The sequence below is a fragment of the Dendrobates tinctorius genome, unplaced genomic scaffold (assembly GCF_039654945.1).
Source record: "Dendrobates tinctorius isolate UK_male_01 unplaced genomic scaffold, ASM3965494v1 ptg000115l, whole genome shotgun sequence".
NCBI classification, from domain to species: domain Eukaryota; kingdom Metazoa; phylum Chordata; class Amphibia; order Anura; family Dendrobatidae; genus Dendrobates; species Dendrobates tinctorius.
The window spans coordinates 4,671,189-4,695,765 of NW_027361783.1; the positions used below are offsets into that span (position 1 = coordinate 4,671,189).

At 46.6% G+C, this 24,577-nt stretch overlaps 1 protein-coding gene across 1 annotated transcript in view; it reads left to right on the forward strand.

Moving 5' to 3' along the window:
• The first annotated feature begins 1,822 nt into the window (after positions 1–1,822).
• MCUR1 (mitochondrial calcium uniporter regulator 1) overlaps positions 1,823–24,577 on the forward strand; it is a 59,534-nt gene continuing 36,779 nt past the window's right edge. The window contains exons 1-4 of the mRNA XM_073589953.1: positions 1,823–2,066; positions 21,104–21,220; positions 21,304–21,407; positions 23,525–23,626. Of these exons, the coding sequence (XP_073446054.1) occupies positions 1,952–2,066; positions 21,104–21,220; positions 21,304–21,407; positions 23,525–23,626 (438 nt within the window). The 5' untranslated portion in view covers positions 1,823–1,951. The remainder of the gene's footprint in view (positions 2,067–21,103; positions 21,221–21,303; positions 21,408–23,524; positions 23,627–24,577) is intronic.

A 24,577-nucleotide genomic window follows, 5' to 3' on the forward strand; every position in this document is an offset into this window, starting at 1 on the left:
CCGTGTGTGTACGAGGTGTACAGAGCGGAGCCGCATGTGTACGAGGTGGACGGAGAGGAGCCGTGTGTGTACGAGGTGTACGGAGCGGAGCCGTGTGTTTACGAGGTGTACGGAGCGCAGCCGCGTGTGTACGTGGTGTGCAGAGCAGAACCGTGTGTGTACGAGGTGTACAGAGCGGAGCCGCATGTGTACGAGGTGGACGGAGAGGAGCCGTGTGTGTACGAGGTGTACGGAGCGGAGCCGTGTGTGTACGTGGTGTACGGAGCGGAGCCGTGTGTTTACGAGGTGTACGGAGCGCAGCCGCGTGTGTACGTGGTGTGCAGAGCAGAACCGTGTGTGTACGAGGTGTACAGAGCGGAGCCGCATGTGTACGAGGTGTATGGAGTGGAGCTGGGTGTGTACGAGGTGTACGGAGCGGAGCCGTGTGTGTACGTGGTGTACGGAGCGGAGCCGTGTGTTTACGAGGTGTACGGAGCGGAGCCGCATGTGTACGAGGTGTATGGATTGGAGCTGGGTGTGTACGAGGTGTACGGAGCGGAGCCGTGTGTTTACGAGGTGTACGGAGCGCAGCCGCGTGTGTACGTGGTGTGCAGAGCAGAACCGTGTGTGTACGAGGTGTACAGAGCGGAGCCGCATGTGTACGAGGTGGACGGAGAGGAACCGTGTGAGTACGAGGTGTACGGAGCGGAGCCGTGTGTGTACGTGGTGTACGGAGCGGAGCCGTGTGTTTACGAGGTGTACGGAGCGGAGCCGCATGTGTACGAGGTGTATGGAGTGGAGCTGGGTGTGTACGAGGTGTACGGAGCGGAGCCGTGTGTTTACGAGGTGTACGGAGCGCAGCCGCATGTGTACGTGGTGTGCAGAGCAGAACCGTGTGTGTACGAGGTGTACAGAGCGGAGCCGCATGTGTACGAGGTGGACGGAGAGGAACCGTGTGAGTACGAGGTGTACGGAGCGGAGCCGTGTGTGTACGAGGTGGACGGAGCGGAGCCGTGTGTGTACGAGGTGGACGGAGAGGAGCCTCGTGTGTACGAGGTGTATTGAGTGGAGCTGGGTGTGTACGAGGTGTACGGAGCGGAGATGTGAGTGTATTTTGGCATGGGGGGCCCATTTGAAAGTTCGCTCCGGGGCCTATAACTTTGTAGTTACGGCACTGACAAGTTGTGTTTTGTGCGGACAGCGGGCACGTCAAAATCACGCATCCGCATGTCCTGCGTACCCAATGTTAAAGATAGGTATGCAGGACGCATACAGAAGTATGCGGAGGTAGGTGGGGCTTAACGGAGGAAGTACGCAGCCCTCCGCAGAGTCCCTGAACCCTAATGTGAACCCGGACTAAGCTAGCACACAGACTGGAAGTAGTATACTATCAATGGAAAATGAGCTATACACCTGTGGCCATGACTAAGCTGGTAAGTGGTTTGTACCCACATCTCGACGTGCGCTTCACCGCCTCCACAGCTTCGTCAGAGCATTTTTATCAGTAATAATAAGTACTGGACACACTGATGTGTGAAAGATGCCTTATATTAAGTGGTGCTGGTAAAAAAAAAAAAAAAAAAAAAGTTTGTATTTTGTTTTATTTTTTAACAATCCAAAAGCAGTAAACATTGGAGAACTTCCCGTTGGTGTTCAGGACTTCCTAGCAGCCATGCCTGACCTGTGACTAACTTACTGCACACGGACACGCCAGTGTGGACAAAGTTGTCTCAGTAGTGGATACAGCGCCACCTTGTGGCCGCGCAGTGCAATAGGTAATGCACCTCCTGTATGGGGGACAGCACAGCCTGCTGACGCGCTGGACAGAGACACGCCTATTTCCGCATCAACTTTTGTATTCTCCGAACTTTATTGCTTGTCTGCATTTTGACCACAAATAAAGCAGTGAATGCGGGCGCTGCCGCTGGGATTTGGTGGCTACTATGGTATGAGTAACACGTAGCTGTGCCGGATGAAGGCAGGGCTATTTGCTGGTGATCGCCGGAGCTGCCTCACTATGCTGAGCTACGGACGGTGTGCACAGTCCTGTGTAAAGTGTATGCGCGCCATAGCGGTCCGGAGTGGAGGTGAGAGCGGTGTGGTGACTGTGGTCAGGAGTAGCGCATGCGCAGCTGCAGCCCTCCCCGTGGCCTGTGATGCTGGGACCTGTGCTCCCTAACATGCGCTGCTGTCTGGTTGCTACAGTGACTATAATGGGATGTGTAAGGCCTGTTTCACACTTCCGTTTTTTCAAATCCGTCAAAATCCGTTGGTTTCCGTTAAAAAACAGATCCGCCAATTTTTTTTTCAGGATCCGTTTTTGTCCCATAGCGGTTACCACGGATCTGTCAAAAAAACGGATCCGGGTTTTAAAAAACGGATCCGTTAGCATCCGTTTCCGTAAAAAAAAACGGAAACGGATCCGTTTGGCGGACACAAAAACGGAAGTGTGAAACAGGCCTAACCTGCCAAGGCTAGAAATAAACCAATGAGCACCCTCCCCATCAGAGCTAGGTCTTGCCTCACTAAGGGCATGAATCTAGGCCATGGTTATCTGGACAAGAAGAGGGAAAACAATCATTAAAGGGGTCCCGTGATCTCGTGTAGGAGGTATCACTAGGTCACATGTAGGGGAATCCAGACCTGTACTGCCAGCGGCATGGTCTCCACATTATGCCAGAATGGACGCTATGGGAGCAGCCCTTTCATTTTAAAGGCGTAGTGTGACTGGCAGGAAAGCGCTGCCTGTAATGTTTTCCTGTCCCATCTAGATTGTTAGCATGCAGATAATGTGGACTAGAGATCACAACACCGGATATAACAATGACATTGCTAATTTACATCCATCATCTATTAATTATAAGTAGAGTTGAGTGACACGGGTCAAAAAAATTCAAAAGTCGCGTTTCAAAAGATGCTTTAGCGCCCTTTTTTCAGCCAATCAGGAAGAACGGACACTGTGGGCAACGTGATGGGCATGCAAGTGATTGGCTTGCTTTGTGTGGCGTCACAGGGGGTATAAAAGGGCGGGGACGCCGACCGCCATGTTACTCATGCTGATCAGGCTAGCTGCATTGCTGTGTGCACACTGGTGTTCAAACTAATTTTTTAAAAGCAATCCAAATTGTATTGTTTTGTCCTGGTGAGGTAGTGAGCGTTCATTTTTTCACACACCGTACAGCGGTGTACGCTCCTCACACAGTACCGTGTAACGGCTGTTATCACTGCCAAATTGAAGCTATCTACGTGTGTGACTCTGTAAGGAAAAGTCGAGGAGTTTGTCCATTCTTACAGACCTACACTCTAGGGAGATTCCAATTCTGCCCAATTCTATATACACCTTGTAGTTTGTCATACACTAGGCAATTTCTGCCGGTCACATTGCGGTGTTATAGACACAGGGCCTGACAGAATCCAACTGTGTCCTGAAGAGTAGAGATTCCAATTCTCCACAGTCCTCTATCCACCTTTCTTACAACATCCAGAATCTGCCTGTCACATTGCGTTGTAAAATAAACAGGGCCTGACAGAATCCAACTGTGTCCTGAAGTCTACAGAGATTCCAATTCTCCCCACAACTATATACACCTTGTACCTTGTTTTACACTACCATATAGTTGGTGGTTTTTGGGTACATTTTCCCCAAAAATGAGGAAGTGTGGTGGAAGAGTCTGTGGAAGTGGGCAGGGGTTGGCAGCTGGTAATGATGGTGTTGGTGGTGGATCTGATGGTAGTGGCAAAAGCAAAATAGCACCTAATGCAGGAGGTGTTGAGCCTGCGTCATCGTCTGGCTCCACAAGGCCTCGAAGGCTCCCTTTTCTGGGAGTAGGTAAACCGCTTTTAAAGCCAGAGCTTCAAGAACAAGTTTTGGCTTACATTGCTGACTCCGCCTCCAGCTCTATCGCCTCCTCTTCTGAAGTTTTAAAAAATAAAAGCACTGAGTCATCATTGGAGGCTCATGTTCATGAACCACACCTTTCCTTGTGTCCTTCACCCCAACCAAAATAGAAGGATGCGGCAGGCCACTCTACAGATTACTCCATGGAGCTGTTTTCACATACCATGCCTGGGTTATCAAGTCAAATCGTGAATTACCCAGGCAAAGATGAATCTGACATGGAGTGTACTGATGCACAGCCACTGATAGATGATTCTGCTGGTACATTCACTCAGAGCACTACATTGTCCTCGCAGTGTACTGAGCCAAAATCTGACCCAGATGAAACTCAGGTGCCCCTTCCCGCATACTATACCACCATACACGGTGACACAGAGGAAGGTGCACATGACGTTGAAGAGGAGGTGATGGATGAACCAGTTGTTGACCCAGATTGGCATCCATTGGAGGTAGAGGGTGCTGCTGCCAATAGCTCAGAAGAGGAGGAGGAGCATCCGCAGCGGGCATCGACATCGCAACAGCTGTTATCTGGCAGGCCCGGAGCAGTCCAAAAACGGGTTACAAAAACCAAAAGAGTTGCAGGACAGCTTGGCCAGATGGTCAAAATAGCACAGCGTTCAAGACCTCAAAATGTCTTCCATAGTACAGTAGGAAGAGTGCAGTGTGGCACTTTTTTGAACAAAATCCTAATGATCAGGCAAAGGTCATCTGTAAGAAGTGCGCAAAGACTTTTAGCCGAGGGAAAAATCTGAGAAATCTGAATACCAGTTGGGAAAAATCTGAGAAATCTGAATACCAGTTGCGTGCTAAGACATTTAACCACCATGCACTTGCAAGCGTGGACGGACTACCAAAACTCACGTACCACATGTGCTACTGCTCCCAAAGAAGGTAGTCAGCAACGCTACATTGTTTCCCCCACTGTAAGTCCACCGGTTAGCACACCACCAGCAGCAAATGTTGAGTTGTCGTCGCAAGGGCAAATCAGTAAGGGAATCACACTGTTATTGCAATGAAAGACTGAATCTAGGCCATCAGAAAGAACACCAACTCCATCACCATCATCAACCCTCTCTCAGTCCGCCATGTCCACCACTAGTTCCACCATATGCAACTCAAGTCCAGCTCACCCTACCAGAGACTGAGTAGGACAAGAAAGTACTCATCCTCTCATCCACGTACACTGGGTTTGAACGCCCACATTGCCAAACTAATCTCGTTAGAGATGATGCCCTATCGGTTGTTTTGAAAGCGAAGCTTTCGGCGAACTCATGGCCTATGCAGTACCACGCTATGACCTACCCAGTCGCCACTTCTTTTCTCGCAAAGCCATCCCAGCCCTCCACCTTCATGTGAAAGACCGCATTGTCCATTCACTCAAGCAATCAGTGAGTGGAAAGGTGCACCTCACAACTGATCCATGGTTCAGTAGGCATGGCCAGGGCCGTTACGTGTCCATCACTGCTCACTGGGTTAATGTGGTGGATGCAGGGTCCACAGGGGACAGCTGTGATGGCACAGTGCTGCCTAGCCCACGGTATAGGAAACAGTTGGCTGTAGGCGTTCGCTCCTCCTCCAGAAGCGAAAGCTCGTCCACAGAGCGCAGTCGCACGAGCACTGCATCCGCAGCTGACAGTGGTGCACACGATGTGTCCCACTATCGATCAGCTAGTGGAAAGCGTCAGCAGGCTGTGTTGCAGATGATGTGTTTGGGCGACACACACGGCGGAGGTACTGGCCGACTACTTTCAGAAACAAACTGAGTCATGGCTGGGCTGTCTACATCTTGAGGCAGGCAAGGTAGTTAGTGATAACGGCTGGAATTTTGTGGCAGCCGTAGCCCTTTCAAAACTCAGACACATACCTTGCTTGGCTCACACCTTGAACCTGGTGGTGCAGTACTTCCTCACTAATTATCCGGAGTTAACAGGCCTGCTCCATAAGGTTCGAAGACTGTGCTCGCACATCCGCCGGTACACTCCAGTCGTATGCAGAAGCTGCAGCGATTGCTCCACCTTCCCAAGCACCGCCTAATTATCGACGTTGCAACAAGGTGGAACTCCACCCTGCACATGGTTGAGCGGCTATGCGAACAGAGGCAGGCCGTAATGCATTTGTGGGAGGATACACGGGCAGGCACTTTGAGGGCAGACATGGAGTTGACAAGTGTGCAGTGGTCGAAGCTGAAAGACCTCTATAAAGTCTCTTCAATGTTTTGAGGAATGCACACGGCTGGTAAGCGCAGACGACGCCATCGTAAGCATGAGCATCCCACTTATGCGTCTGCTCATGCAAACTTTGACACACATCAAGGAGCAGGCGTCTGCAGCCGAGGAGGAGGAGGGAAGCCTTGATGACTGTCAGCCATTGTCTGTTCAGGGAACTGTCGTGGACGAGGTGGAGAAAGAAGAGGAGGAGGATGATGATGGGGATGATTATTTAGGGGAGGAGGATGCTTCTCGTGGGGCAAGAGAAAATGTTGGCGTGGCAAGGTCTGGTACTGGGTTTGTGCGTGACTGGAGGGATGTGGATTTGCCTGGAAGTGCTCCTCCACCCAGCACTCGCAGTGCATCATTGACACCGGGAACATTGGCCCACATGTCAGATTATGCCGTGCAGATCCTAAAAAGGGACCCCCGCATTGCCAAAATGATGAACGATGACGACTACTGGTTGGCCAGCATCCTGGATCCACGCTATAAAGGCAAATTCCAAAACATCATGCCACAGGAGAACCTTGACCTAATATTGGCTAACAAACAAGCAACTCTGGTAAACCGGTTGGTTTAGGCATTCCCAGCACACAGCAGCGGTGATGGTTGTCACACGAGCCGTAGGGGCCGGGGGCAACTTGGAAGAGGTGTTGGTGGTGCACACATCAGAAGTGGCGTTGGAGACGGGTTTCATGACCATGTTGTGGACTGATTTTTCAAGTCCCGCTCACACGACTGGTAATACTGCATCAATTGAAAGTGACAGGAGACGGCACTTGTCAACTATGGTTACAAACTACTTTTCCTCCCATATTGATGTTCTCCCTCACAGGTCATTCCCATTTGACTATTGGGCAGCTAAACTGGACACCTGGCCTGAATTGGCACAATATGCCTTACAGGAGCTCGCTTGCCCAGCTGCAAGTGTGCTATCGGAAAGAGTCTTCAGTGCTGCTGGATCAATCCTGACAGAAAAAAGGACCCGTCTGTCGACCCAAAATGTGGATGATCTAACCTTCATTAAAATGAACCATGCATGGGTTTCCAAGGATTTTGTCACACCTTACCCTGATGACACATAGGTTGACAGAAAAATGGCTTTCTTTGGTCCGCCTCTTCCTGGGACTTGACCAATTTCACCTTTAGCAGCAGGTGAATGTCCCACATCAACATATGCCATTTTGTAAACCTCCCTAACTGGGCTGCCTCCTCCCCCTATGGCCGGGGTCACCACCTAGCGCACGCAACCGTGCGAGTGCCGTTGCCCTGGACAGATGGGTGGGCCGACTCTTGGGCACAGCCACTGGCACAGGGTCCCTCATAGTGCAATCAAGTGTCTCTGACGGCGGGGGTGCACACCCGCCGTCAGACACACTGCTGTACCACGAGGGGCCCAGTGCCAGTACCGACAGCCACGAGTGGGCCCCCCTTGCTTGGGCAGGGCCCCAGCATTTGCAATGTTTACCTCTCTGTTATGAATGAGTCACCGTAGGAGGCAAAAACAGAAATACTAGCCAAGTCCAGAAAACCAGAGAAGTTGGCAGCTATCGGATTGCAGACCCCTGAACCTAACAACAACAACAACAACTAGCAGTAGCCGTGGGGGGTTCCTACGGTGCCCTAGACCCCTTGATCACAGCCGGAGAACTACATAGCCTAAAGACAGAAAGGGAAATCTAAAGTGCCCCAGAGCAGACCCCAAAGGCAGCCCCCAACATATAATGACGGTGAAGCAAGATGAAAAAAACACACACAGATAGAAAGATAGGCTGAGCAAATGATGGGGCCCAAGCTAACTAAATAGGACAGAATAGAAAAGCTGCTGTCTGCAATCCGCCAAAACCCTCTCAAAAACAAGAGCCAACAGACTGATAGGGAAAAAAGCCCTGAAGACGCTAGGCTTCAAAAAGACTATATCAGTAATCAGGTATTATCTGAAGACAGAGCAAAAAGGAATTCGGCTCACCCAGCAGGGAAAGGCAGAAATCCAGAAAAACAAGGCAAAACAAAACCAAAACACAAATGCAAAAAGTAGAGAAGAAAACTTAGCTTTTGAGGAGCAGGAATCAGACTGGTCTCCAAGAATCCCTCAGAGTAATCACCCGCAAGGCAGAAGGGCGTCGGCTGCCTTATATCCAGTCAGCAATCCCAGTCATCATCATTCTGCTCAGGTGCTTTGTAATCAGCCTCACTACCTTCCTTCACCAGAAGAGGGAGTTCATCAGACCTCAATGGTGAAGGGGAAAATGAACTCACAACACCTCTCCCTGCTCCTCCGCTGTGTAGTCTGGGCTGTCAAATGGACTGCCACTACAAATTTGGTGAACTGATAGAAGATGATGGTTAAGACGTAGCTATGCCCTGTCCCGCTGGCTGGGATCTAGCTTCAGATGATCAATGGCTTCCATTTCTTATGGACGTCGACTCACAATGAGATGCAGTGGTGGTTTCTCATCAGCTTTCACAGTTTTCCTACCCACAGACGTGTGACATTCCAGCGCACATTTTTAAATGTGCCCTCTCATGCCAATCCAAATGAATCACCTACGGCCTGTGGCTTCTGTCTTTTGCACTCCAAAGTTACGTGACCGAGCATGATAGGCAGTGAGCACCATGTTTACATCTCTCCCTGTGATCAAAATTATATGGATATGAGTAATGGCGATGGGATCAACGGTACTGCGATACAGCAACACTTTCTTCACAAAGAAAGGTTTTCGCTGTCTCCACACACTAATTAATTGAGGGTCTGCATCGCCTCTGAGAATTGTGACGGAAGTTTATCCCGTCAATAGGAATTCCTAGATTTCTGCAATCACTAGAATTTGTCAGTAATTGTATGCATCTCCTTTCCTATTACAGTGAGTCTGGACTGTCTTACTGAGACAGAAATATATATGAAGATTTAAAAATACCACTAAAAGTGTATACTGGCGTACGCATCAAATACATTTCCTTTTTTCTACTTTTTAGGTTGTTGTCTAATCCATACTGAGAACATGGAGATTTTAAATATTTAAACTATGCTATATATACCTGCTATCCAGTGATAATGTACCCTTTCTCAGCTTTGTACAAGCTGGTCAAATCCATATTAGGCCTGAGACCGTCTGAGCCTGCCTCCTGATCTATAGACATAGGTTTTTAATGTGTAAACTATGCTATACATACCTGTAATCCGGTGATACGTTACCCTTTCTCACCTTTGTCCAATCACGTCTAATCCATACTGGGCCTGAGACCGTCTGAGCCTGCCTCCTGTTATATAGACCTACGTTTTTAATGTGTAAACTATGCTATACATACAAGTTATCCAGTGATACGGTACCCTTTCTCACCTTTGTCCAATCACGTCTAATCCATACTGGGCCTGAGACCGTCTGAGCCTGCCTCCTGTTATATAGACCTACGTTTTTAATGTGTAAACTATGCTATACATACAAGTTATCCAGTGATACGGTACCCTTTCTCACCTTTGTCCAATCACGTCTAATCCATACTGGGCCTGAGACCATCTGAGCCTGCCTCCTGATATATAGACATAGGTTTTTAATGTGTAAACTATGCTACATATATACGTGTTACCTGGTGAAACTGTACCCTTTATCAACTTTCTAGAGTCTTGTCGAATCCATACTGGGCCTGAGAACGGCTGACGAGCTGTTAAGCAAGCTACAGCAACTGTGGTTTGGACACGTAATTTTTTGCATTTTTTCAGGAATGCCGGTTAGGCCTAATTCAGGAATTGCGGTTGACCTGCTCTTACTGGGAAATCATCGTTCGCGGGGAATAATTGGAATCATAGATCCCCATCACTAACGGTGTTCTGCTGGTTATCTGCACCTGTAAGCGACAAAAGCTGGTCATTTCAGTGTAGCGCGCATGCAGCCCCGGACATGTAACTCCATGATAGACCACGATAGTGCCAGAGCCTCGCGTATCCCTCTAGTAAGCTTGACGCGTACCGCAGGGGCATGCCGGAGTCTCGTTCGTTAACGGAATAAAGCTGACAAACTGCTAGCATAACTACAAACGGACATACCACACCACACACACAATCGACAAAGCTTTCAATATGTGCATCTTTTCTTGAGGTGGCATGGCTGTGGTTTCCCGGGTGGAGTCCAATTAAGCTGCAGGCTCCACTCCTGGTGGTGCCCTTTTGGACATTCCTTTAAGGTTCAGCTTTGCAATCATACTGCCCCCGGAAAGCAAACACTTTACCTTCATGGACGCTGTTTGGATGTTCGCGGGAATAACGCCGCCCGATCGCCAGTTGGCATAATTTATTGGTGGGAAGTCCGACGGTATATGATCGTGTTCGATTTCAGAATTATTTTTTTTTTGGTTGGTATTATACATTTTTATTCCAGCCTTTCTTGACTTCATAAGGGAATGACAAGCCTATATCTGTGTCTCCTCCACCTCCTCCTTTTACTCCTCCACCTCTTTTCTAAATGTAGTTGGCCTTTTCCATATGTAATTTTTGTCTTCTGAGCATTTTCTCTGCTTTGGGACACCTTTTAAGGTGTTTTGTAATTGTTTTCTATGTGTTTGTATGTGTTTGTGTTTGCCTGCCATTGTTTTCAATGGGGTTCGACGAACATTCGACGAACTTGCCTCCTGTGTGACGAACCAAAACACTAGAGTGGTGGCTCAACACTACTCCTGATATAGAGACGTACATTGTTAATGTTTAAACTATGCTATGTATACCTGCTATCTGATGATACTGTACACTGTCTAATTTTTATATTCTTGTCTAATCCATACTGAGCCTGTGAGCGTCTGTGTGACTGATGGAATATATGGAGATTGACAATTATCCTTTGACTGAATAGAGCTGTAGATTTCTGATACAGTGCCATATATCTGATGTTATTTTGTGCAAAATTTTGAAGTTTGGTGGAAGAGGCCGCGGACGTGGGCGCGGGGGGGCCAGCTGGTGATGATGGTGGTGGTGCATCTGCTGGTAGTGGCAAAAGCACAATAGCAGCTAAGGCAGGAGGTGTTGATCCTGCGTCATGGTCTGGCTCCGGAACGCCAGGAATGATACCTTTTCTGGGAGTAGGTTAACCGCTTTTAAAGGCGGAGCATGAGGAACTGGTTTTGGCTTACATTGCCGAAACAGTCTCCATCAAATATGCCCGCCTCTTCTGAAGTTTCAAAAAATGCAAGCACTGAGTGGTCAAGTGCTGGCTGCTGGTCAGGAAGAACCCCTTTCCTTGTGTCCTGCACCCCCACCCAAACTGAATGAGGCAGCAGGCCACACTTCACATTAGTCCATGTAGCTCTTTCTATCATACCATGCCTGGGTTATCAAGTCAAATCGTGAATTCCCAAGTCCAAGATGAATCTGACATGGAGTGTGGGTGGCCAGCCAGGGCAGTAGGGTTAATCGGTACCGGGCCGGTGTCTCAGAGGGATGTGTCACGGTGGTGGTGACCCTTTCCGAGGCCCTGGGCGTCCATGCAAAGGGGTGAATTAAGTTTATAGGTGAATGATACGTGACGCCACCTCTGGTTGCTGATTAGATTGACCAGCGCTGCAGTGTCGCTTCTGTGGGACAGATGTTGTGGTGCAGCTAAGATGTAGAAGACCTGCACAGGTAGGGCCGTAGTCGCAGGGCAGATGAAAGAGTTGGGAGATGGTGTGCAGTGCAGGATGTAGCTGAGCCGTGCGCCAGGCGCAGGAGAAAGATGACACAGTCGTGCAGTTCCTTTACCTGTACTTGGTAGGTGCTGTCCAGGACCCAGAGGACAGATGGAGAAGGAGTTGGTCAGCCTGGAAGCCAATTTGGATTTCTGTCTCTGCAGATAGGTAGTGTGGCCTCCGTTCTAGCGCTTATCTGAGTTCAATGAAGTTCCCCCTGTTGGCTCTCTTTTGGAACTTTCTCGTATGGCTGGCAGCCGTAGTTTTTTCCTTCTGGCTCACACACGTCGATGCTGGGGCCTCCGAGCCTCAGTTGGGTACAGAGCATTTACAGCTGCTACTTCCTCCGGATTCTGCTGCAGGAACGTCAGTGTCCCTACAAACTCGGAGACCGGAATCCGGACCATGCGCTCCAGCTAGGAGTGAGCCTTAACTATGCTCATCCTCCAGCTCCCCTTCTCACGTCCACACACTTCCCCTTCCCTGCACAGAATGGCCTAACTTACCTCCTCCCGACCACAGAGAGCAGCACCTTAGCAGTCATGTTCAGAGGTCTCCCTGCTGGCGTGGAGTGGGAATTGTGTTGTGTGTTGGTTTCACTGCTAGAGAGATCCTTCGTTGCTCCCAAGCATGACATCACACTCCCTAGGAGGAAGGTAATGCCACTGTGGCGACCGTACTCCTGGGGGCGCCACAAGTGCACTGTGGCCCAGCCACTGCTAGATGATTCTGCTGGTACATTGACCCAGACCACTACATTCCCCTCGCACTTTACACAGCCAGAATCTGACCCAGAGGAAACTCAGGTTCCCCTTCCCGCATACTATACCACCTTACACGGTGACAAAGAGGAAGGTGCAGATGAAAGTGCAGGTTCCTTGAGCTGGTGGGGGGGGCATACTCATGGGCGACGGCACTGGCACAGGGCCCCTCATAGTACGCAAAAGTGTCTCTGCCGGTTACGCAAAAGTGTCTCTGCCGGCCCACCCCCACCAGCCGTCAGACACACCGCCACACACCGCCGTAATATTAGAGGGACCCTGTGCCACTGCCGTCGCCAACAAGTGGGCCCCCCCCGCTTGCTCAGGATCACAGCACTTGCAAAGTTGAAATACTTGCCTCTCCCTGCTCCACCGCCATGACGTCTTCCGCGTTTCCTGACAGTGATAGTCTGATCAGAGAGCGCAATGACATCACGTCTGTACGTCCTCTGCCTAAACAGCCAAGTGCAGTGAGGTGGACGATGGGGACGACGAGGAGTACAGACTAGTACAGGGATTCCATAGCGAGGAGACTTATTGTTTTCAATGTTGGGACAGCAATTTTTGGGGAGCACTATACTCTGGAGAATGATATATGGGGCCCACCATACACTGGAGCATTCCAAAGGTGGACATCAGACACTGGAGCAGCATTTACAGGGCACATTATACACTAAAGCATTAGAAATGGGGCCCATTATGTATGGAGCATTATTTGGGCCCATAAAACAGTGGAGCTTCATCCATGGGGACCAACATATACTGTAGCATTATGTGGAGCTCATCATATACTGTTTCAAACATTATATGGGACCAATGATTCTGTATGGAGAAATATATGGGCCTCATTACTCTGTATAGCGCACTATGCGGTGGCCTTAATACTGTATGGAGTAATATACTGTCCGTTTTTGGAGCTATTAACGCCTTCCTGACATCAGACGTACTATCCCGTCCATGGGACCTGGGCCCCTATGCCCATGGACGGGATAGTACGTCTACCGTGATCAGCGGCGCCCACGTGGTGAGCGCCACTGATCGCGGCCGGGTGTCAGCTGATTATCACAGCTGACACCCGGCACTATGTGTCAGGGGCGGTCACGGACCGCCCCCGACACGTTAACCCCTTGCACACCACTATCAAACATCATCGCGGTGTACCGGGGGTTAAAGGGAAGCATCAGCAGGGAGGGGGCTCCCTCCGTGCTTCCCTGAGCCCCCCACGGCAGCGCAATGTGCAGCGCTGCTGCGGGGGTCTCTTTCCCAACAGGCCCCCGAATCCAAGATGGCGACGGGGGCCTGTAGGGAGCTGACTTCCTCACTGCCTGCAAAGCGCAGGCATGAGGAAGTCTGCAGAACTGCCTGTGACAGATTGCTGATCTGTGATGTGACAGATCAGCGATCTGTCACAGGACAGTGATGTCCCACCTGGGACTATGTAATAAAGTTAGAAAAAAAAAAGTGTTAAAATAATTTTAAAAAAATCGATAAATAAATTAGAAAAAAAAAAAAATATTCCCCCAATAAATCCATTTTTTTTTAAATAAAAAAACCAATAAAAGTACACATATTAGGTATCGCCGCGTCCGTAACGACCTGCCCTATAAAACTATCCCATTAGTTAACCCCTTTAGCAAACCCCTATAAAAATAAAAAACGATTTATTATCATACCGCCAAACAAAAAGTGCAATAACGCGCAATCAAAAAGACGCATGTAAATAGCCATGATACCGCTGAAAATGTCATCTTGTCCTGCAAAAAACGAGCCGCCATACAGCATCGTCAGCGAAAAAAAATAAAAAAGTTATAGCTTGCAGAATAAAGCGATACAAAAATAATTATTTTTTATATAAAATAGTTTTCATTGCATAAAACCAACAAAACATAAAAAAACGACCTAAATGAGGTATCGCTGTAACCGTACTGACCCGAAGAATAAAACCGCTTTATCAATTTTACCGCACGCGAAACGGTGTAAACTCACCCCCCCAAAAGATATTCATGAAACGCTGGTTTTTGTTCATTCTGCGTCCCAAAAATGGGAATAAAAAGCGATCAAAAAATGTCACGTGCCCGAAAATGGTACCAATAAAAACGTCAACTCGTCCCGCAAAAAATAAGACCTCATATGACTCAGTGAGTCAAAATACGGAAAAATTATAGTTCTCAATATGTGGTGATGCAAAAACTATTTTTACAATAAAAAGCGTCTTTTAGCGTGCGACAGCCGCCAAAAATAAATACCGCCATAAATAGTAAATCAAACCCCCCGATATCACCCCCTTAGTTAGGGAAAAATAATAAAATTAAAAGAAAATATATTTATTTCCATTTTCCCATTAGGGCTAGGGTTAGGGGTGTGTTGGCGTTAGGGTTGGAGTTAGAATTGGGGGTTTCCACTGTTTGGGCACATCAGGTGCTCTCCAAATGCAACATGGCGTCTGATCTCAATTCCAGCCAATTCTGAGTTGAAAAAGTCAAATGGTGCTCCTTCCCTTCCAAGCTCTGCCATGCGCCCAAACAGTGTTTTACCCCCACATGTAGGGTATCAGCCTACTCAGGACAAATTGCAAAACAACTTTTGGGGTCCAATTTCTCCTGTTACCGTTAGGAAAATAAAAAATTAGAGGCAAAAATATCATTTTTGTGGAAAAAAATGATTTTTTTTATTTTCACGCCCGGGCGTTATAAACTTCTGTGAAGCACTTGGGGGTTCAAAGTGCTCACCGCACATCTAGATAAGTTCCGTGGGGGGTCTAGTGTCCAAAATGGGGTCACTTGTGGGGAGTTTCAATAGTTTAGGTAGATTAGGGGCTCTCCAAACGCACATGACACCCGCAGACCATTCCATCAAAGTCTGCATTCCAAAAAGGCACTACTTCCATTCCGAGCCCCGACGTGTGCCCATACAGTAGTTTTCTCCCACAAATGGGGTATCGACTTACTCAGGACAAATTGGACAACAACTTTTGGGGTCCAATTTCTCCTGGTACCCTTGGGAAAATAAAAAATTGGTGACTAAAAGATCATGTTTGTGGAAAAAATACAAATTTTTTATTTTCACGCCCGGGCGTTATAAACTTCTGTGAAGCACTGGAGGGGTCAAAGTGCTCACCACACATCTAGATAAGTTCCTTGGGGGTCTAGTTTCCAAAATGGTGTCATTTGTGGGAGGTTTCCACTGTTTTGGTACATCAGGGGTTTTTCAATCACGACATGGTGTCCGATCTCAATTCCAGCCAAAAGCGTCAAATGGCGCTGCTTCCCTTCCGAGCTCTGCCATGCGCCCAAATAGTGGTTTACCCCCAGATGTGGGGTATCAGCGTACTCAGGACAAATGGCACAATAACTTTTAGGGTCCTGTTACCCTTGGGAAAATAAAAATTGGGGGTGAAAAGATCATTTTTGTGGAAAAAATATGATTTTTTAATTGTACCGCTGTATGTTATAAACTTCTGTGAGCCCTTGTGGGTTCCAAGTTCTCACCACATATCTAGATAAGTTCCTTGGGGGGTCTAGTTTCCAAAATGGGGTCACTTGTGGGGGGTTTCCACTGTTTAGGTACATCAGGGGCTCTCCAAACGTGACATGGCATCCGATCTGGATTCCAGCCAATTTTGCATTGAAAAAGTCAAACGGCGCTCCTTCCCTTCTGAGCTCAGCCATGCGCTGAAACAGTGGTTCCCCCCCACATATCAAGTATCAGCGTACTCAGGACAAATTGCACAATAATTTTTGCAGTCCAATTTGTCCTGTTACCCTTGGTAAAATAAAAAACATTGAACCTGAAGTATTTTTTTTGTGAAAAAAAGTTAGATATTCAATTTTTTTTTAAATATTCAAAAAATTCCTGTGACGCACCTAAAGGGTTAATAAACTTCTTGAATGTGGTTTTGAGCACCTTAAGGGGTGCAGTTTTTAGAATGGTGTCACTTTTGGGTATTTTCTATCATATAGACCCCTCAAAGTGGCTTCAAATGTGATGTGGTCCGTAAAAATAAAATGGTGTTGCAAAAATGTGAAATCGCTGGTCAATTTTTAACCCTTATAACTTCCTAACAAAAATAATTTTGGTTCCAAAATTGTGCTGATGTAAAGTAAACATGTGGGAAATGTTACTTATCAAGTTTTTTGTGTGCCGTATCTCTGTGATTTAAGGGCATAAAAATTCAAAGTTGGAAAATTGCAAAATTTTCGCCAAATTTCCATTTTTTTCACAAATAAACGCAAGTTATTTGTATGAAATTTTACCACTATCATGAAGTACAATATGTCACGAGAAAACAATGTCAGAATCACCGGGATCCATAGAAGCGTTCCAGAGTTATGACCTCATAAAGGGACAGTGGTCAGAATTGTAAAAATTGGCCCGGTCATGAACGTGCAAACCACCCTTGGGGGTGAAGGGGTTAAAAATGGATATCAGTCATGAGATGTAAAAAGTATTTTTCATTGTACTATGCCGCTATTTCTCTGCGGTATCGGAGCATCATGAGTTGTGGCATGTGTTAAAGGGGCGCACTGACACTCTTTGGCCCAGGGCACATGAAAACCTGGAGCCAGCCCTACCCCCCACAAATTTAGCCAAATAACCCCCATTTTTCAGTGTGTAACTAGTATTATGAAGTAAATTAAGGTTGAAAAGCTTCAGTAATAAGAATTGATGTTTTTGGCATTCAAAAGGGCACTGTAGGTGTGTTTCCTGTCCTCCACTCCCTGCCGACTTTGCTTCCCCATTGACTTGCATTGGGATTCGTGTTTCAGTCGGCCTTCGACTTTTCACGATAATCGTCCGATTTCGTTCGACCCGACTTTTGCGAAAGTCGGGTTTCACGAAACCTGACTCGACCCAAAAAAAGGCAAAGTCGCTCATCTCTAATTATAAGTATTTTTATTTCTATAGCGCCACCATATTCTGCAGCGGTTTACATTATTGAGGGGACTTGTACAGACAATAGACATTACAGCATAAGGCCTGTTTCACACTTCAGTTTTTGTCCATCAGTCAAGATCCGCTGTTTTGCAAAAAAAACGGATCCGCAATTTTGCTTGGCGGATCCGTTTTTTTCCCATTGAGTTGCATTACCGGCGGATCTTGACGGATGGCCATCCGTTGGATCCGTTTTTTTGCGGATCCGACAACATTTTGACGTCCGCCGACATGCCCGGACGGAGCATGTAACGTTTTTTCGGGCGGCAGGATCCGCACTTCACACTGCGCATGCCAGAAAGACTTCACTCAGCCTGAAATTGAACCCTAAGGCTGTGTGCCCACGATGCGATTTTTAAGCGTTTTTGCCGCGATTTTCGGTGCGCAAACGCTGCGAAAACGTTTAAAAATCGTGTACAGAACGCCCCCCCATGCATTCCTATGGCATTCCGCACATGCTGCACTTTTTTCCGCGGCGGAATCAATCGCAGCATGATCATTCTTTTGTGCGGAATCACAAAGAATTGCCGCGATTCCGCACCCATAGGAATGCATGAGAATCGCTTACTTCCCGCATGTGGCTATGCCCACCATGCGGGAAGTTAAGCGTCTCATGTGCGGTTGGTACCCACGGTGTGGAGGAGAGGAGACTGTCCTCCAGGCCCTGGGTACCATACCCCTGTAAAAAAAAAGAATAAAAAATCGGGGTATATTTACCTTTCGGCGTCCCGCGCTGCATTCCCGGCCTAAGCGTTCCCAGTAATGCCTTGCGGCAAGGTCCTATGATGACGTAGTCTCGCGTGAATCTAGCGGTCTCGCAAGATCGCTATAGCAACGCGAGACTACGTCATCACAGGTCTCGCAAGGCATTGCTGGGAACGCTGAGGCCCGGGATGGCAGCGCGGGATGTCGGAAGGTAAATATACCCCGATTTTTTTATTTTTTTATCATTTTTAACATTTTATCTTTTACTATTGATGCCGCATAGGCGGCCTCAATGGTAAAAAGCTGCTCACACTTGTCAAACACTATGTTTGACGAGTGTGACCAACCTGTCAATCACTTTCCAAGCGATGCTTCAAATCGCTTGGAAAGTGCTTGACTATCGCACGCAAAAATTGCTGCAAAATCGAGAACATAATCACGGTAAAATCGCTGTGAAATCGCGCGGAAAAAAACGCGCGATTTCTGGGAAGGAGTCCGGTTTTCAGTGTGCGTTTTAACACGCAACATGGGCACATAGCCTCAAGTCTATTCTGGCAGCTGGAAAAAAAATTCTCTTTCTCTCTCTCTCGGCTACGGTTCCTTTAAAATTCTTCATTCATTGGATCCGTCAAAAAAACGTTCCGGTGGCATCCGTTCACATCAGTTTAGCAACGGATCCGCTTTCTGCCATTTTGGCTGATTTTAACTGACACAAAAAACTGAAGTGTGAAGCAGGCCTTACACACAGCTCAGATACCAAGAGAAGTGAGGGCCCTGCTCGGGAGCGTGTAGTCTGTCCTCTCAGTGCTACCCTGATCGGCAGCCTGATGTCTGATTAAGGCCGAGTGCCGACAGATTTTCATCCATTTGTCTATTTTTTTACGGGTGCGTGTCATCCGATTTCATACATCTACATTAAAAATGTACATGATTACATACAATTTCCTAGGTTTATAATAGTAGAAATGTATCTTTTAAAATCCGATGTCAATGGGATGGTCCGTGTGGTATCCGATTATTTTAAATTTTTTTTTACGCACCTATAGACTTGAATGGGTGAGTTTTATTGGAGATTTGGACCTAGAGGAAATTTATCTACACTGCCCTCTTCAATAACATGGGTCTGTGTAATATTCATTTGCTATGTGATAAAAATTGGGCATCACATGTCCGATTTGTACGCTCACCTGCGTGAACCCTAAAGGGGCTGATCGGCTGCAACCTTCTCATTCTGTCTGAGCATGAAGAACCGATTCAGATGGAACAAGGAGGATGCAGTTAATCACTGACTGCTAATGATGAGCGAGTATACTTGTTGCTCGGGTGATCTTCAGAGATTTACTTTTTGACGACACAGCTGCGTGATTTGTGGCTGCTAGACAGCCTGAATACATGTGGGGATTTCCTAACAAACAGGCAACCCCCACATGTATTCAGACTGGCTAGCAGCCACAAATCATGCAGCTACGGGGACAGAAACTAATTCTCCGAACACATCCAAATACTCGGAGATCACCCGAGCAATGAGTATACTCGCTCATCACTAGTGACTGCTGATTGGCTGCAGTAGTCTCATGATGCCCCCTTCCAGATGTTGATGCTAGTATACTGGGGAGGATGCACTATTTATTTTTTGGGGGGAACCCACACTGGCCCTATTAAAGTGGTTTTCTATGTACAACTTATTTCTAACCTGCCATCACTATCATATCATTGGAGTCTGCGTGTATCGCTTTGTGTAAGCAGGAGATGTGCTGTCAATAGTGATGTTCTGTGCCCACAGAATTGAGGTCGGTCTGTCTATATAGTGTTTTTAAAAAGGACACATGAGACCGGGCTAATTATACTCATAAGAATGGCCGAACTCATTAGTTTTGGTGCAGCTGGCTGACTATGTAATATAGGTAGTGATGAGCGAACATGCTCGGATAATATGTTATCTCAGCATGCTCTGGTGCTAACCAAATGTCTTCGGCATGCTTGAAAAATATGTTCGAGTCCCCGCGGCTGCATGTCTCACGGCTGCTTGACAGCTGCAACACATGCATTGATATTTTTCAAGCACGACGAAGACTTTAGGATAACACCTTATCCACGCTTGTTCGCTCATCACTAATTATAGGCAATTGCTCAATAGATGTTGAGAGAGAGAAAAAAGTTTGCTTTTAACAGTCCTGATCCTTTGTTCAGCAGAGGAAATGAGCGGCTGACAGGCGTCTGGAAGCGGCCTATTCCCTCCTCCTTAGACCTCATTTACACATCTGTTTTCTCATGTGTGCCATCCTTTTTTGTATAGCATGTCACACGGACACATTATAGCATTTGGCAGCTTTCACATGACTTTCTTGTGGATTGAGGGCCTGCAAAATAAATGCAGAGAGAGATCCAAGTTTGGTCTGATTTACCACGTATCATTGAATGAAAAAGACGTGGATGCCACCCTTATTGTACATGTGTCCTGTTCATTCCAAACACGGTGTGTATGAATTTAGAATTGCTTTGGGCTCATTCAGACATAATAATAATAATAATAATAATAATAATAAATTTTATTTTTATAGCGCCGACATATTCCGCAGCACTTTACATTTCAGAGGGGATTTGTACAGACAATAGACATTACAGCATTACATCTGTGCAAATCTGTCCAAGATCAGACCACAATGCACAGATTGGCCGGGGGTCCCCCAACCCGAGCATGTCCGTTTCATAGAAATATATGAAGCTGTCACGCTCTGGTCGGGATCGCCCTTGCCAGTCCATGCATTGCGGTCCGATCTTGGATTGATTTGCACAGACGTCTTAATGCTCCCTTGGCCTACATGAACACTAAACTGACTATGCTTGTGTACATGTGGATCAGAAATTATAATTGTCGTATCTTTCTCTTCAGACAGAAGTGAAATGCCAACTGTGTTATATGTGGTGTGGTACAGTACTGTACGATCTGCTCTATTTTACAGCTTGTAATGTGTCGCGTACATCAGCCGAGCGCACGCATAAGAGAACGGTGTTTTCAGCCGTGGGAAAGAGACTCTACTTTGACACTCATGCAGTTGTTCAAATCCTGGAGGCCCGAGGTAACTTAATCCGCATGGCTTGCCCTTGTACCCCATACTATCTTTAGTCATTTTGCTAATTATCTCATATTTGTTTCTTCTAGGGTTTACAACTCCGCAGTCCGAGATGATTGTATCAGCTTTGCTTAAAATCATGAATGCCAATCTGGACCTCATATACCAGGATATGGTTTCCAAAGTACAGCAGGTTAGCTGGGATGCCTTTGGGACTACCATATGTAGAGTGTTTAAAGCCTCTTCATCAGTAAGAAAGTAGGTGAAATGTTTTTTCCTTTATTGCTGCCTGGCTGAGTATGGAGTCAAAAGTTCAAGTTGGGGCCTGGGGCACTGTAACTAATGACCAGGTCAGTTGAGCTGAACGTAGCTATCAGCTGAAGGAACATTTGGTTGACTGCTATCTCTTGTCTAGCTCTCCCAGCTCCTCAATATATGATCCTAAGGCCCCGTCACACACAGCGATCTCGCCAGCGAGATCGCTGATTTTGTGACACATCAGCGATCTCGCCAGCGAGATCGCTGTGTGTGATGGAGATCAGCGACCGGTCCCCCTGCTGGTTATCGCTGATCGTGCTGCATCGGCCAGGGCCGTTTTTCGATCACTGGTCTCCCGCTGGAAAGCGTGCATCGCTGCGTGTGGCAGCGAGAGATCAGCGACGCTGGACGCTGGTTTCTAATGTAAACATAGGGTATCCAGGAGACACGGTTCTTAGATACCCGATGTTTACCTTGGAAACCAGCGTCACTGATCCTGATCGCTGTGGCTGTCTTGTGACAGCTCACCAGCGATCAGCCTAACGATGTCCCAGCGATCCCATCATGTTGGATCATTGGTGGGATCGCTGAGACATTATGTGTAATGGGGGCTTTAGTCATGTGTTTGTGTGTTTTCAACTGGGAGAGAGGAGAAATCTTCAGCTGGACACCTATCTGCACCTTATCTAAGAAAACAAAAGGAATAGAGTGTTGGAATACCAAATGTTATATCTCCTGACATCATGTGTTGGGGGAGAGACAGGAGGTGAATGGCCAGTCCAACCAAAAACAACAGCTTTTGCCAATTTTCATCATGTGTGTATGGGGGCCTACTGGAACTGGGGTACTTTTTCCTGTGAGCAGAACAATTCAAACCAGCAGAATAAAAAAATTGCCTTTTAAATAGACCTAAAAAACATTACAATAGCCACATAGCATCCAAGGAAAAAACTTTTCTACTCTATTTAATTAGCTAGTTTAACTTGTCTAGAATATGGACATTCTAAAACTATATATAAATATAGCACAAGGTGTCCAGATAAATTCAGGCATCATATATAGTCTATGGGCGACTATACAAGACAAAATGTTGACTCACTGGTGGTCTATCAATGTAGAGGGGTGACTCGAATATCGCCGGTTGTCAGTAGATATGTCGTTACTAGCTACAGCACTGTTCGTCTATGGCTAGGAAGGGGTTAAAGGGAACTAGTCATGAAATTAATATTGCCCGAACCCTAGTCAGTATGAATCGGACACTGGCTGCGCAATGGGAGCATTTCGGGGAAAACTTACTTTTGAACGTCGGCCAGCTTCTCCGTGCCATACTTCAGCTAACTTTCAGGTCTCTGCCTAAGCACACATTCAGACGTCTGTAGAAATCGGTCCAAGATCAGACCACAATAAACGGATTGATCACAGGTCTCCTGATCCGAGCTTGACAACTTCATATATTTCTAAGAAGCTGCCTCTCTCGGGTCGGGAGATCCGCGGCCAGTCCGTGCATTGTGGTCTGATCTCTGGCCAATTTGTACAGACGTCTGAATGCGTCTAACATGTGTACATGGTGAAAGACTTCTCGGTCAAACCCAGTGTCTGATTCATTCTGTGTGTGGTTCGGGCAGCATGAATCTCATTGCAGGATTTCTTTAATGCCAATATCCTTAGCGGTATATGCCAGCAATGCCAGTTTTCCTGGTGGTTTAAGATGGTGGTTGGGTTAATGGAAACATCCCTGGGGTCTAAGGTAGAGAAATGGTCTAGGGTAATTAAAGTGGTCAGCAGGTTTAGACAATCCATATTTTACTGAATAGGTTCAGTGGCACTGCTGTTATCTACAGCAGTGGATCTGCTGGGACCTGCAGAGAAAGATCCTTTTGGTAACCACTCTGCTGTGGGCCAGTGGAACGTGAAACTTCCCTCTATTAAGCAGAATACCCTGTGATGGTATTTAATAGTCCTCTGAATGATATATATTTACCCTATAGTCACATTTTATATGCTGTTTAACTTGTGATGAAGGTGATTGAGGGTCTTTGCATTTCATTACAGGAGATCAGTCTTCAGCAGGTCATGTCACACATAGCCTCAGCAAAAAAGGACATGATCATCTTGGAGAAAAGTGAATTTTCAGCTCTCAGGACAGAAAATGAGGTACTGTTTATTTAAAATATTAGGAATTGACTTTATAATGCCTGCAGAAATCAAAACTGGAAGGCTGTATATTTGAGTTACTTTCTAGCTGTGCTTCCTGTTAAAAGTTTTTTTTTTTTTTTTTCTCTGAATCGAAACAAATATTCTCAAACATATCTAGAATTAGAACAAATGAGATTACTAAATTTGTGCAGCTGGGCTGACTTCTGATTTCTTAACCCCTTAACACATGGAGCTTTTTTCGGTTTTGCGTTTTCGTTTTTCGCTCCCCTCCTTCCCAGAGCCATAACTTTTTTTATTGTTCCATCAATATGGCCTTGTGAGGACTTATGTTTTGCGGGACAAGTTGTACTTTTGATAGACACCATTGGTTTTACCAAGTCATGAACTAGAAAACGGGAAATAAATTCCAAGTGCGGTGACATTGCAAAAAAAGTGCAATCCCACACTTGTTTTTTGTTTGGCTTTTTTGATAGGTTTACTAAATTCTAAAACTGACCTGCCATTATGATTTCCAGGTCATTACGCGTTCATAGACACCAAACATGTCTAGGTTCTTTTTTTATCTTAAGTGGTGAAAAAAAATTCCAAACTTTGCTAAAAAAAAAAAAATGGTGCCACTTTCCCATACCCGTAGCTTCTCCATTTCTCGTGATCTCGGGTTAGATGAGGACTTATTTTTTGTGTGCCAGGCTGCCGTTTTTAATATTACCATTTTGGTGCTTATACGATCTTTTGATCGCCCATTATTGCATTTTAATGCAATGTTGCGGCGACCAAAATACGTAATTCTGGCGTTTTGACTCTTTTTCTCTCCACGTCGTTTAGCGATCAGGTTAATCCTTTTTTTTTTTTATTGATCAGGTGATTCTGAACGCGATGATACCAAATGTGTATGTTTGATTTTTTATTTTTATTGTTTTATTTTGAATGGGGCAAAAGGTTTTGAAC